Below are 12661 nucleotides of genomic sequence, written 5' to 3'. Positions count from 1 at the left end.
CTCAGCCCACCAACCCGAGGCCTGCCTCCTCTTCCTCTAGCTCCATGGTCATCCGGGACCTGACCCTGCGTAGTGCGGCCAGCTTTGGCTCATTCCACTTGATCCGCCTCTTGTATGACGAGTACATGTACTATCTGATTGAGCACCGGGTGGCCCAGGCCAAGGGAGAGACACCTATTGCTGTCATGGGCGAGGTGGGTACAGTAGGTAGACTGAGGAAGGTTGGGGGGAGGTGGGGGAGGTAGGGGAAGGGAAAAAAAAGAGGCAGCTCACCCACCCTAACTGTTCCCCGGGCCCACTCTCCCCTGTACAGTTTGCCAACCTGGCCAGTTCCCTGAACCCCCTGGATCCCGACAAAGGTAGGAAGGGCCTCTCCCACTTCAGCTCCTCCTGGGGCTGGTGAGGACCTTTGGATACCTGGGTCCCCACCTCGTTTGGGCACCAGCTGTGGGGCAGAGTGGGCAAAGGGGCCTGAGTATCCCAGCCCCATTGGAGTGGAGTGGGAGGGGGGAGGAGCTCCTGTCTAGAGCAAGCCCTGAACCCAGACCCCTCCATGAACCCAGATGAGGAGGAAGAAGAAGAGGAGGAGAGTGAAGATGAACTGCCCCAAGAGATCTCGCTCAATTCCAGTGAGTCGACTGCCCTCAGCTCAGAGCCCCTGGAGCCCCCTGCCAAGCTGGCAAGGACCGACGGACGGGGCATCTTCGTGCAGGCCCTGCCCTCAAGCTAAAAGCCCTGGCTATTTGCTGGGGCTCCCCAGGACTCTGGCCCTCAGAGGGCAGGGCAAGGGCTGTTTCAAGGGCCACCTACCCCAAACCCACCTTGTAGCTGTGGGAATCCCATGAGCCCAGGCTTCCAGCAAAGGAGAAGCCTGGCCTCACCAGCCTTCTACCCTCTACCCCTACTCTCCTTCCCTCAACAGACACCAAAGTCCCAGCTAGACTCCAGGCTTCTTTGTAGCTCATGGGACTTGGCGTGTTTTCGCTCTGGCCCTCATTGTAGGGCAAGATGCACCCCTAGCTACTGAGGGGGGCGGAGCAGGAGAGCTCCAAGCAGGGAAAGCATTGGCCCTGCACCCCTCGCCCCCTGCAAACCCACCCCTTCCTGTGGCCTTTGTTTGTCCCTGCGGGGTACGGGGGGTGGGTGGCAGCACAATCCCAGGGCAAGAACCACTTGGCTGCACTGGAAGGATTTGTGGGGGGAGGGGAGCTGGCTCCTCAATACTGCAAACACTGACACAAGACAAGATGTGCCTTAAGGAACAAACTGAGTGTCCTGACTGGTGGCAGGCTCCCTAGGGCAGTAGGCATGGCCTGGAGCAAGAGGGAGAGTACAGCATCTTCTCTTCCCCTGGCCACCTGCACAGGCCCAGAGCTGTGCCAAGCCTGGCCCAAGGGGCTGTCTGCTCTGTAGGGAGACAGCTCCCTGTGGTGGGCATGGTGGCTCCCGGGTTTCCCTCACCCTCTCCTACTCCCTGGAACTGATTCCAAGCTCGGGCTTTGCACAGTGGCTTGCCCCCCACCCCCACCCCAGTCTGTCTGGGGTTTAGGGGATGCTGAGCTGCCACCTCGGACACAGGTAGTATGGGTAGGGGGAGGGGTCGCTGCTCTCTTAAGAGCACTTGCTAAAGTGCGGAGGTCCCTGTCACCCCCCAGAATCCCCCCCCCCCCCCCCCCCCCCGCTTCCCTTCTTGGTTTAAGTGCAATTAAAGCAGTTCTGGGCACTGCTTTAGGTGAGGGCTTGTGGGTCAGGGCCCTGCCCATCAATCTCCTTCCCTGACCCCCCCCCACACACACATTTGGCACCCTCTGCTGTGAGGGAGCATTGCAGGCCTCCATCAAGCCTTGGGAGAGGCCCTCTCCTTCACAGGCTGTACTTCCACCTCTGCCTCATCCCACCTAGGCCTGAAGCTGTGGCAGGACCCTCTCCCTCCCCAGGGGCAGGGGAGAGACAGACAGCTGATGTGGGGGAATGAGCAGGAGAGGCTTCCTTGTTCCCTCCTAGCTTCCAAAGACCAGTGCTAGATTGACACTGCCCTGAGAGCTGCCAGCCTACCCCAGCTCAGGGAGCTCGGGCCAAGGTGCCTCCTCCCAAGTGTGGCCAGCCTCCCCTGGAGCAGGTAGGCCAGCAGGGGCCTGGGTAGCCCTCACTCATACAGATCACCCCCCTCACCCCCTCAACAGCTGCCCTCTACGATGCTGGTTTGTCATGGAACCTTCTTAGCTATTCTAGTTTTCCAGAGATCTGTGCTTTTGTAATGTAATGATCTAACCCTCTCTCTTAAACCACATAACTATTGTGCGATTTGTGAGCGATATCCACTCCAGAGTTGGTAGCTGTTGAGGTTTTTCCAACCATCATGGCCTTATTCGTTCCAATTTTTTCAGTGTTTTCAACATGTGAGATAGATGTTTATGGCAAAACAAAAAACAAACAAAAAAAAACCTGACCTTATTGTATAAAAAAAAAATCACTATTTTGTGTGCTCCAAGAGCAGCAGCTGAGGGGACTGGCCCCCTACTCTGCTGGTGGCTGGTGCCACCTTGGGCCTGGGCAGCCAGGCCCTCTTCCCTGTGGTGGTGAAAGTGTCAAAGCGTGTGGTAGTCTAGAGAGCCCAAGCTGTTTTCTACCTTTTTGTAGACTTTCTTAAAACACAATAAATTCTGCTGTGTTCTTTGGCTACCAGCTGACTCCCCCAGCTTTGTCCTGGAGCCTCTTCTGCTTTGGTGCAGGTCAGGGCTCTGGTTCCTGACTACTCACTCTATCTCTGACCCAGAGCACAAATCATTCCCGACTTGAGGGTAAAGATGAGATGCAGAGCCAACTGTCTCACAGATTGATTGGGGGTAGGGGTGGGGGGTGGGGCTCGGGGGTGAGGATATGACCCTGAAGGGAGTTCACACAGTCTCAGAAATTAAAACATTTATTACATGAATGGGGGGGAGGGGGCAGGGAGAGGGGTCAGTTAACTTGACCTCTCAAGGAACTGGCATCCACAACTGGCAGCCAAGAAAACTTTTAGAATATACATGAAACCAAAGGCCCTGGCCTGGAAGGGAGGAGGGGGTGGGGAGAAGCTGAGTCTCTTGAAGCTTCTCTTGGCCCTCTTCCCTGTGCCCGGGGCTGACAGGGCTCTCTTTGCCAAGGAACTCAGCAACCTAGGTAGCCCTGGCCACTTAATCCCCAGGGGTCCCTCCCCTGCCCCCACTTAAATAGGCATAAATAAAAGGGATCTGGGCTCCAGGGCTCCTGGGGGGCCTTACCTTACCTTCCCCCAGCCTAGCCCACCTTCCAAGGGGGGAGGGGGGGAGGCCTTCCAGAGCCAGAGCCTTCCCTCCCCCCCCCCGCCCCCCCACCTCCCAACCTAATACTAGGGGACAGGATGGGAGAAACAAGAAGCCCCCAAGTAACAACAAAATCCAACCCAAAACGAGGAGGTAGTATCGAGTCAGTGTCCAGAGCAGTGGGTGCCAGAGCCCCCGGGCTCCTCACAGCACAATCCATGTGTACCGCTCGTTGTCAGCCAGGACCTTCAGGGAGCAGCCTGGAGGGGGTGGGACACACACACATACACACACACACAAGACAAGTACATCCCAACTTCTTCTGGGCACCCTTTCTGCCTCTTGTTTATAGGCTCGAAGGAGTTAAGCTGGAATGGCCCTCAGAACATCCAATCCAACCCCCTTACTTGACAGAGGAAACTAAAGCACAGAGAGAAGACACTTGGCCAAAATCACACAGGAAAGATCACAGGACTTTAAGAGGTGGAGGGGCCGTTCTACTGAGGCCCAGAGGTTAAATGACGTGCTCGAGGTCAGACAGTAAACAAAAGAGCCAGCATTTAAATCCAGTGCTACTTCTAGGATAAAGGATATGATACACACTATCAATGTAGCCAAACCTTTATGAACCCATCTCTGCTTTGTGTCACTGACAGACACCTCTGGGAGGTCCCAAGTCCCCATAAAGTGAATTCCTATCACAGGAGTAGGGCAGCCTTTTGTCCTAATATCATCTCATAGTGTAAAAACATAAAGGCTCCTTACCCTATTAATTTTGGGATCTGGTGACCAGATTCATTGAAGGTCACTCCGTCTGTGCCCTCCAAAATCTCTTTTCCCCCTCCAGTCTTCCCATTCCAGACTGGAGTCCTCTTTAGTCTGTCCCTCTCTGCCCATTCCCTACTCCTCCAGCGGCCCCCTTCTATCTTTGCTGCCGTTAGCTTGGGGGCCTTCTCTAGTTCCATTCTATCTGGAGTTGGGACAACATGTCCTAGGCACAGTCCTAGTGTTGCAGTTACAGATCAATGATTGATACTTGAATGAGCAGGGCCTTTATATGAGGGGAAGGGCAGGTTTTTAGGTGGGGGCCTCTGCGCCCTCAGAAGTCAAAGCCAGATAAGAAGACCGACAGGCCAAGCAAGCAGAGGAAGAGAACGCTGGGTGGTTGAGACTGCCTGAGCCCCACCTTTGTGCAGTGCCTCATTGGTCATCCTGTTGACATAACGGCCACTGTTCTCGGGCACAAGCCACTTCATCACCATGTCCACACAACTCTTTCGATAGGAGCTCCAGACACTACCGCTGGAAGGAAAAAGGAAGCTTACACAGGATCCTGGGTGGGACAGACCCCCTCCTTTCTAAATCAGCCTTGGCCTCACCTGGTCTGCCCTTTGACCTCAGTGAGATCACCCACGCTGACCGTAACGAAGATACCTGTGTTCAGGTCCCAGGCCACCTTCAAGCTGGTATGATAGGTCTTTGGTCTAGAGGGCAGGACAGAGGATAAACTGAGGCCCAAGGGAAATGGCCTAGACCGCTGGGGAAGGGGTGGAGTGGAGAAGAGTGGAAATGAGAGAATCATAGGATTCTGAGCTGCAAGGAACCTTACAGGTTACCTCATCCAACCCCCTCTTTTTATAGATGGGGAAAACTACCACTTTGAGAAGGGAAGCACTATGCCCAGGATCACCCAGCTACCAAATGGCAGAGAAAGGGTCCGAAGCCAGGTTCTCTTGACTCCATATCTATTGCTCTTTTGACTAAACCATGAGAGCTGTCAAGTGGGAGAGCTAAAAGGCCTGTAGTGAAGGCTGAGGGGGCAGTGTCATTATCCTGTGCTTGGTCAGTGGCAGGCCTTGGGGACACAGGGGCGAGCATTTCCCTCCCCCCTCCCTCACCGGAGCTGGGCCTCCTCATTGGGGGAAGGGAAGGCCAGGAGCAGCAGGCCAATGTTGATGAGGACCTGGTTGGTTTCAGGACAGACCTGGTAGGGGAGAGAGCAGGGGAGGACAATGAGGAGAGGCCCCAGAGCCCTGCAGCATCACAGGCTGGAACCCAATAATAACAGCTTACATTTCTATGGCAATTTAAGATTTACAAAGTATTTAATTCACAACCCTCAGTTGTGAGCAGATATTATTCCCACTTGAGAGATGAGGAAATTGAGACGTAGAGAGAGGGGAAATGATTTTCCTAATCATGCAGCTAAAAAATTATGAGAGCCAGGACTCAAACCCAGGTCCTTCGGTCTCAGTCTAGTGCTCCTTCCTCTCTACATCGGCATGTGTTCATCACCTACTCTGTGGAAATTGCTGTACTAGGTGCTGGGGAACACAAAGACAAAAATGTATCAGTCCCTGCCCCCAAGAAGCTTACATTCCATTAAGGAGACAATATGTGTATTTACAAGACCCATACAAAGTGGACACAAGGTGGTCTTAGGTGAGAAGAACTTCTATGCCATTTATGTCTCCCACGCCCACTCCCACCCCAGAGGGCACACACCTCCAAAATGACGATGTCATAGTCACTGAACGAGCAGAACTGGTGGCTCCAAGTGGCATCATTTCGGATGACTTCATTAATGACATACTCAAAGTCGAGCGTCAGCTGTTCCACTGTCAGGTACTGGCCCTTTAATGGACAAGGGGCCAGAGATAGACATACACATATGCTCACTCCTCTTTGGCCCAGGGTGGCTTTCCTCTGTCCCTGACCCCTGCGCTGCATACCTGGAAAACTGCCCGCTCTCTCATAGGCCGTAGATTCCTGCCCCGGAGATCGGTCACCACAAACGGAAGGGAGATTTTGTCATCTTCAAACCCTGGAGGTGGTGGAAGAGGGGAACAGAATGATAGATAGGGGTGAGACTTTGAGGTCTGGAGCAGGCCTCTGTTCTGCCCTCCCCTCACCTGCACCCTCTCCTCACCATCCTCTGGTTCAGCCCAGTCCCCAGGCTCCAGAACATAATGGAGCTTGGTGTAGTTGACATAACCCGGCTCTGCAATGGGGGGCACTGTGTCAGGAGGACTGTCCCGGGGTCCTGACTCCCTGTCCAGGGGTGGGGCCTCACAGGGCAGACGACAGCGGCTGCCCGAGGCCCCCAGGCAGGGGGGCTGTCGGGCCTCCTCCACAGCACCACCCTTTGCCTCCTTGGCCCTCCGGAAAATGTCAGCCACAAATTCCTTGGCTTTGGCAACAGCTGGTGAGGGCTCTGGAGGGCGAGCAGGGGTGGCCTCTGGACAGGGTCCTCTGGACACAGGGGGATCCTCTCGGCTCGGGGGCCCAGGAGGGTCAGGTGGGGCTGGCGGATGGGTGGTTCGGTCATAGAGGATTTGGCAGAAACTGCTGTCACCTAGAATAGGGGGATGGAGTGGAGAGAAGCAGGTTAGGGGGAAAGAACATGAGGGCTCATAACTTACAAAGGCAAACCAGAGAACTCTGGGTTAGAACCTGGGCAAGTCATTTCTCTCTTGGTATCTGTTTCTTTAGATGTAAAATGGGAGACAAGAGACTAAGGCAGCACTGACTAGATGGCAGCTAAGACTCCTTCCACCTCTATATTCTATAACTCTCATGAGAGCAGGTCAGTCTCTTCCCCTATCTAGACCTTAATTCTCTCTCCTATAGGGGATTCGATTAGATAACCTATAAAGTACCTCCTGGCTAGAAATCTTATGATCTAGTGTTCCAAGGCAGCATCAAGAAACAGATAACACTGAAGAAAAATTCTGTCTGATGCCTAATTCTTTCACTTAGTCATAGGGTAGGGGAAAGAAAGCTGAGTCTACAAAGAAAGGAAGGACATTTTCCACCCAGTAGAGAATGGAGTTGGTGTCTAGGAACTATCATTCTAAAGAGACACTGGGTCAGAAATCAAATCCTGTTACTTACACGAAACCGAGTAAGTCACGACCTCTCTGAGTCTCAGTTTCCCCACGTATAAAACAAAGAGGTTGGACTACATGATTTCTAAAGTCCTTCCAACTCTGCAATCCTATAAGCCATCAGGACTGACCACAGTGCCTCAGCTCTACAAGTAGCTGAGGGAGGGCCAGTCAGCTGGGCTGAAGCCATGGCTCGGAGTCACAAGCCTACCTGCTGAGCAGACAGAGACTGCACAGGCCACCAGGGAGTAACTGGTGTTGAGCAACACCACCTGGTCCTTTTTGAGCTGGAAGGCTGGCTGGAAGGTGGGGAAGGGATAGACCACCTGGTACTTGGTATGCAGCATGAACCCGTGTCTCAGGCAATGGGCACTAGGGTCTCCTGAAACACACACACAGACACATACGCAGGGCTGTAACAAATGCCTATGGTACATGATAGTGACACATTTCCACATGTACCCCATGCAGCAAACATGAACAAAACACACCTGAAGAGACCTGTAACATGCCCACACCAAGACATGCCTCTCCCAAGACAAGAGTACACCCAACAAGCATCTGCAAATGCACGGGCAGTACATAGGACACACAGCCTATGACATCCATGATACAACTACCACACACACATGTTAACAGAAGCATGCTTACAGTACATGCCTGGGCTACTTCATGGCTACACTGCACCCTTATGACACAAATACCCTGGTATTCTTGGTACACTAATGATAAGAATCCTTCCTCTGTCCCTAGCCTGGGCCACATGCAGGTCCACTCACCAGGATGGGCAAGGCTGGCATCTCGGCAGCTAGGGCAGCGGTCTCTGGGTGGCATAGCCACAGTGCTAATGTAGATGTCCCGGTGGTTCTCATCACTCATCATCATCATGTTCATTAGAATCCCATTGGCTGACCGGGTGCTAAGGGGGCAGGGGGCAGGCTGAGCCCACACCAATCCCAACCTCCTCCTCTTTCCTCCCCAATGTCAATCCCCAGCCCCCCCCCCCGTCCCCCGCCCCACAAGCCCTCACTTGAAGCCAAAGACGATGACTTTGGAAGAGTCACTGGGCCACTCGCAAACAGTCAGATACAGGTCACTATAAATCTCTTCATCCTGGAAGAGCCGCACCTGCCTCACCTGTGGGCAGGATTGCACAGGAACCATGAACAGCGTTTAGTAATAGAAGGCTCTTTGTGATCACCTCATCCAACCCTCTCATCTCACAGAAAAGGAAACCAAAACCCAAGGAGAGGAGGGACTTGAAGAGTGGAGACTCAAACCCAGGCCTCTTTCTTCTTGGCCCAGGATACAGATTGAGAGCTGGGTGGGATTGCCCCTTGCCCAGGGAAGAGAAGGGATGAGCAAGTGGCGAGGAGGCCCACGGAGGGGTTACTCCAGCCCCGCCTTCCTACCAGCTTCAGCTTGCTGTGGACGTTGAATTCCCACCAATACAGGTGGTAGATATAGAAGGAGAAGTCATCATCGCCACTGTTGCTTGTATAGGAGAGGACATAGCGGCCACACTTGGAAAAGCCCAGGAAGATGTGCCTGTGGAGAGGGTACTTTTCTGGCATCTGAGAAGCACCAGCCTTACTCTTCCTCCCTTCACCCCTGCCCCTGACCTCACCCCTAATTGTGACACCCACCCCATACTGCCCCATCCTAGCATACAGACACACAGCCTTGTCCCAACTTCACCCCTAATTCTGATATCCATCCCCCACCCACCCACCCCATACTCCCCATCCTAGTATACAAGCACACAGCCTTGTTCCAACCTCACCCTGCACAAAGGAAATCTTCATCCACAATGCTCTTTAAGGATACGCAGACACGGGGTGGTAGCTTACGGAAGAGCCGAGGGGAGAGCTGCCCGCTAATCTGGGGATGGGAAGAGGGGGAGGCCAATAATCAAACTACTTCTCTCCACTCCAGAGGCAGAGTCCATCCAAGTCTGCCCTGCTCTCCTCTTCCCTTCAATGAACTTCCTCTGACTCCCGGTCACTCTGTCACCCCATTTCCCAACTTTCTTCTCTCAGAGAAGTAGCTTTCAATATATAATCCAAATTGCCTCAGTCTTATTGTCTTGAGCCTAATTTACCTGCCCTTTGAACATCAGTTAGCCTTTCCTCCCCTCGTGCCTTTGCTCCTGCCATTCCCAATTATCCATATCCTGTTGCTTTCATGTCTCCCTTCCTAAAGAGAATCTCCATCCCCACTTTCCAAACAGAGAGAGTCATAGAAGCTCAGAGATCAGTCATCCAGTCCAACCCAGAATGGAACTGGAAAGCTCTTGATACCATCCCTAACAAGACATCACTGAACCATCTCTTAAAGACCCTCAGGAAAGGGGAAGCTACTTTCTCCTAAGACAGCCCATGTCCATTTGGGAAAGGTGTCTTTGTGAGGAAATGTTTTCTTACATTAAACCTAAGTTTGCCTCTCTACAACTCTTACCCACTGCTCCTACTTCTGCCCTCTGGGACCATGTGGAATAAACCTATGCCTTCTTCCCCACAATAACATCTTCAAACATTTGACTATCAAATCCTTTCCTATAGTCTCTTGGGGTTAAGCATCCTCAGTTCCTATATGTGATTGTCAAAAGTCAAGATCTCCAGAATTGGCTTCTTTGGCTGCCATCTCACACCACTGACTCACATGGAGCTTACAGTCACCAAACCCCCTAGAAGTCTTTCAAATAAGCTATTGTCCAACCACAGTTCCTTCAATACTGGCCTAGTGAAGTTGATTTTTTGAACCAGCACGAAGTACTTTACATTTGTCCCTAATAAATTTCATCTAATTATATTTGGCCCACTATTCTAGCCTCCTGGAAACATTTTGGGATCGTTTCATTTGTGTCAATTATGCCTCCCAGCTCAGAACATTGGTAATACTGATAAGTATGCCATCTATGCTTTAATCCAAGTCAATGACAAAAACAGTAATACCATGAACCCATTCTACTCCTCAAATTCAGTGCTCAATACCACTGCTTTCCTATCTTTCAAGGCTAAGCTCAAGAAACACTCACTGCATGAAAACTTTAATGATATATATACATTGTGTACACACACACATACACACACACCCCTAGTATCCCCACTAAAAGTAAACCCCTGAAGATTAGACTCTTTCTGGAAAGGCATTTAACCCCTCTGAGCCTCAGGTGAAGTAATGGATAGAGCACCAGGCCTAGAGCCAGAAAGACTAATCTTCCTGAGTTCAAATCTTACTTACTAGCAGTGACACTTAGTAGCTGTGTGACCCTGGGCAAGTGACTTAATCCAGTTTGCTTCAGTTTCCTCATCTGTCAAATGAGCTGGAGAAGGAAATGGCAAGCCACTCCAGTATTTTTGCCAAGAAAACCCCAAATGGGGTCATGAAGAGTCAGACACAACTAAAAAAAATAACTGAACTAAGCCTCAGTTTTCTCATTTGAAAAAGGAAGGGTTGGTTTAGATAATCTCTAAGGCCCTTCCAGCTCCAAACCTATGATCCTTCCCTGGCCCCGAGATGGGCTCACAGTGGGATTTTGTAAGTGTCTAGGAATGGACTGCTTGGACCCTGAATACATTACTAGAACTGCCAAGTTTCCTAGGCTTTCATTTTCTTGTTAGGTACTGATGGGACAGAGACAATGTGAGTGAGCATATGAGTGAGTTGGAGCCTGAAGCTCCAGTCGGAGATGAGATATGTGCATATCTAACCCAAGGCTTTACCATAAACCTGCCTCCCACCACTGCCCTCAATCCCCATCCCGTTCATAGTTCTTTTACTCTTTAACAGCCTATCTCCTTACAACACCTACCCCCTCTAACATCAACTATCAGGTTTTATTATTCTCTAGAATATATTCTCTTCCTATAACACCTATTATCCACATTACCCTTTAATGCCCAGCATAAGGGCTTCTGCTCTGTAACATGTTCTTCTCCATCACTTCTTTCCTTCTCCAATGCTCTTGCTAGAAGGGTCTCCCCCCTTTCCAGAAGCGCCCTCGCTGAAGCACCCCTTTCTTCTCCCACCCCTGGAGAGCCCACTCTCATAATACCCACTCCTACCACCACCCCCATTCCTCCGTACCCCTTCTCCACTACCAGGTCTCCATAACACCCTTCCCTGTCACTCCTCCCATCTGCTAGAGCTTTCCTCCTCTATAAAGCGCTTTCCTCCATCACCTTCTCCTCCACCTCCGATGCTCTCGCCCCTCACGACCCACCTCACCGACCCCTATAAGGCCTTCGTTCCCCCTCCCTCTCCAAAGCCCAGCCCCCCACTCCCTTCTCCCCACAATCCCTTCCTTCTCCTCCCCCTTCCCCCCAGCGCCCTCCCCTCTAAGGCCCTTCCCCCCAGAATGCACACCCCCCCCATGCCCCTCCCCCCCGGACGCCCTCCCCTCTCTGGTTCTCCCCTCGGGAGCCCCCTCCCCCGCCCGATCCTCCGGGCCTCGGCCGAGCTCTCACCCTGACACGTTCCAGCTGCTTGAGGACATGTTCCCGCCGCCGCCCTCCGGCCCGCTTCCCTCCAAGGCCTCCGCCGCCTCCGCCGCCGCTCCCGGCCCCGCTGTTCCGCTCCGATTTCGAGCTGGGCGCCATTTTCACCCCCTCCCTCCACTTCCGGAGCAACCGGCCCCGTCGCCCCACCCCCTCCGCCTCTTCATTGGCCCTATCCGAGGGATGCGGCTAGCCGGTTGGAGGGGAGTCGGACCTCGGAGCTTCTTCCCGCTCGACTTGTCCATCAAAGCCATCCCGGATGGTGATTGGTAAACCTGGCGCCGCAGTCGCATTTCGGTAGGCCGCATGCGCTGCCAGTTCTATTGACCCCGCCTTCCCCGTGATATTAACCAATCAATAAGCAGAATGTGCTCAGCTCCCCTGCAGACAACTCTTAGCCTATGGGCAGTGGGATTTGTCAATCTCGTTATCGAAACGCCCCCGTGAGGCCGCTAGGTTTCCATAGAGACCATAAGAGGCCCTGGCACCCAGGACTCTCTGTGGTCCAGAAGGGGCCTAGTCGCCACTTCTTTGGGGTGTCTGTGGATAGTGCCTGATAGACTACACTCAAGTCCTGTTACCCTGGCAACTACCTGGAGCCTTTCATTCATTCCCCTCCCCCCCAAGTACCTACTATGGGCTGGGGAGGGAGTGATGAGAGCCTGCCTTCAGTGGAGAATGAAAAAGTCTGGATAACATCATAACGAGGTTCAGAGCAAGGAAACTTCCCCATCTAAGTATCAGGAAAGGCTTCGAATGGGGAGGGCTTCCAGGTTTAGGCTGCTGCCGTCTCAAAAGATAGAAATGGGAAAACTTGGGGGCACATAGAGTGGTATAGAGAGTGGGCCAGTCTGGAGGGGCCATTGAATGGAGGACCTTGAATGTTAATATCACAGTTTGAATTTATTCCTATGGGCAGTGAGGTTACTGAGAAGAGGAGGCACATGACATTATGAATATGGGTCTGGTGACTCGTGCAGGAAAGATTGGT

The 12661-nt window shown here is 52.5% G+C and overlaps 2 protein-coding genes across 8 annotated transcripts in view; one reads left to right on the top strand and one right to left on the bottom strand.

Annotated features, from left to right (window-relative positions):
* Window positions 1-2682, top strand: part of RFX1 (regulatory factor X1) — a 38028-nt gene extending 35346 nt beyond the window's left edge. For 5 of the 6 annotated variants that reach the window (XM_020995041.2, XM_020995042.2, XM_020995043.2 and 2 more), the window contains 3 exons: window positions 41-194; window positions 314-359; window positions 564-2682. In XM_020995041.2, the coding sequence (XP_020850700.1) occupies window positions 41-194; window positions 314-359; window positions 564-730 (367 nt within the window). In that variant the 3' untranslated portion in view covers window positions 731-2682. Of the gene's footprint in view, window positions 1-40; window positions 195-313; window positions 360-563 lie in introns of those variants that run through there. The other variant, XM_020995046.2, reaches the window with a different exon arrangement.
* Window positions 2683-2907: 225 nt separating this feature from the next.
* On the bottom strand, window positions 2908-11813 carry DCAF15 (DDB1 and CUL4 associated factor 15). Of its 2 annotated transcripts, XM_020995280.2 has the most exons (13): window positions 11641-11813; window positions 8955-9052; window positions 8584-8719; window positions 8202-8308; window positions 7951-8090; window positions 7383-7553; window positions 6214-6639; window positions 6017-6108; window positions 5790-5918; window positions 5183-5268; window positions 4664-4768; window positions 4471-4586; window positions 2908-3544 (listed from the first exon to the last, which is right to left on the bottom strand). In XM_020995280.2, the coding sequence occupies exons 1-13, from the start codon at window positions 11770-11772 to the stop codon at window positions 3489-3491; spliced, it is 1794 nt and encodes a 597-aa protein (XP_020850939.1). In that variant the 5' UTR covers window positions 11773-11813; the 3' UTR covers window positions 2908-3488. The 2 variants fall into 2 exon arrangements, with proteins under 2 accessions (XP_020850939.1, XP_020850938.1); XM_020995279.2 differs by having other exon boundaries at window positions 2908-4586.
* Window positions 11814-12661: the final 848 nt, after the last annotated feature.

Source organism: Phascolarctos cinereus, unplaced genomic scaffold (assembly GCF_003287225.1).
Source record: "Phascolarctos cinereus isolate Bilbo 61053 unplaced genomic scaffold, phaCin_HiC Scaffold_4;HRSCAF=312, whole genome shotgun sequence".
Lineage (NCBI taxonomy): Eukaryota > Metazoa > Chordata > Mammalia > Diprotodontia > Phascolarctidae > Phascolarctos > Phascolarctos cinereus.
This window is presented reverse-complemented; position numbering and strand designations above follow the sequence as displayed.

Excerpts from the sequence above, each read along its gene's own strand:
- DCAF15 (XM_020995279.2), bottom strand. The coding sequence starts at position 11,772 with ATGGCGCCCAGCTCGAAATCGGAGCGGAACAGCGGGGCCGGGAGCGGC. Across the intron at positions 8,309-8,583 it reads TCCACAGCAAGCTGAAGCTG|GTGAGGCAGGTGCGGCTCTT; the intron begins GTAGGAAGGCGG and ends TCCTGCCCACAG. Across the intron at positions 6,640-7,382 it reads AGTCTCTGTCTGCTCAGCAG|GTGACAGCAGTTTCTGCCAA; the intron begins GTAGGCTTGTGA and ends CCCCTATTCTAG.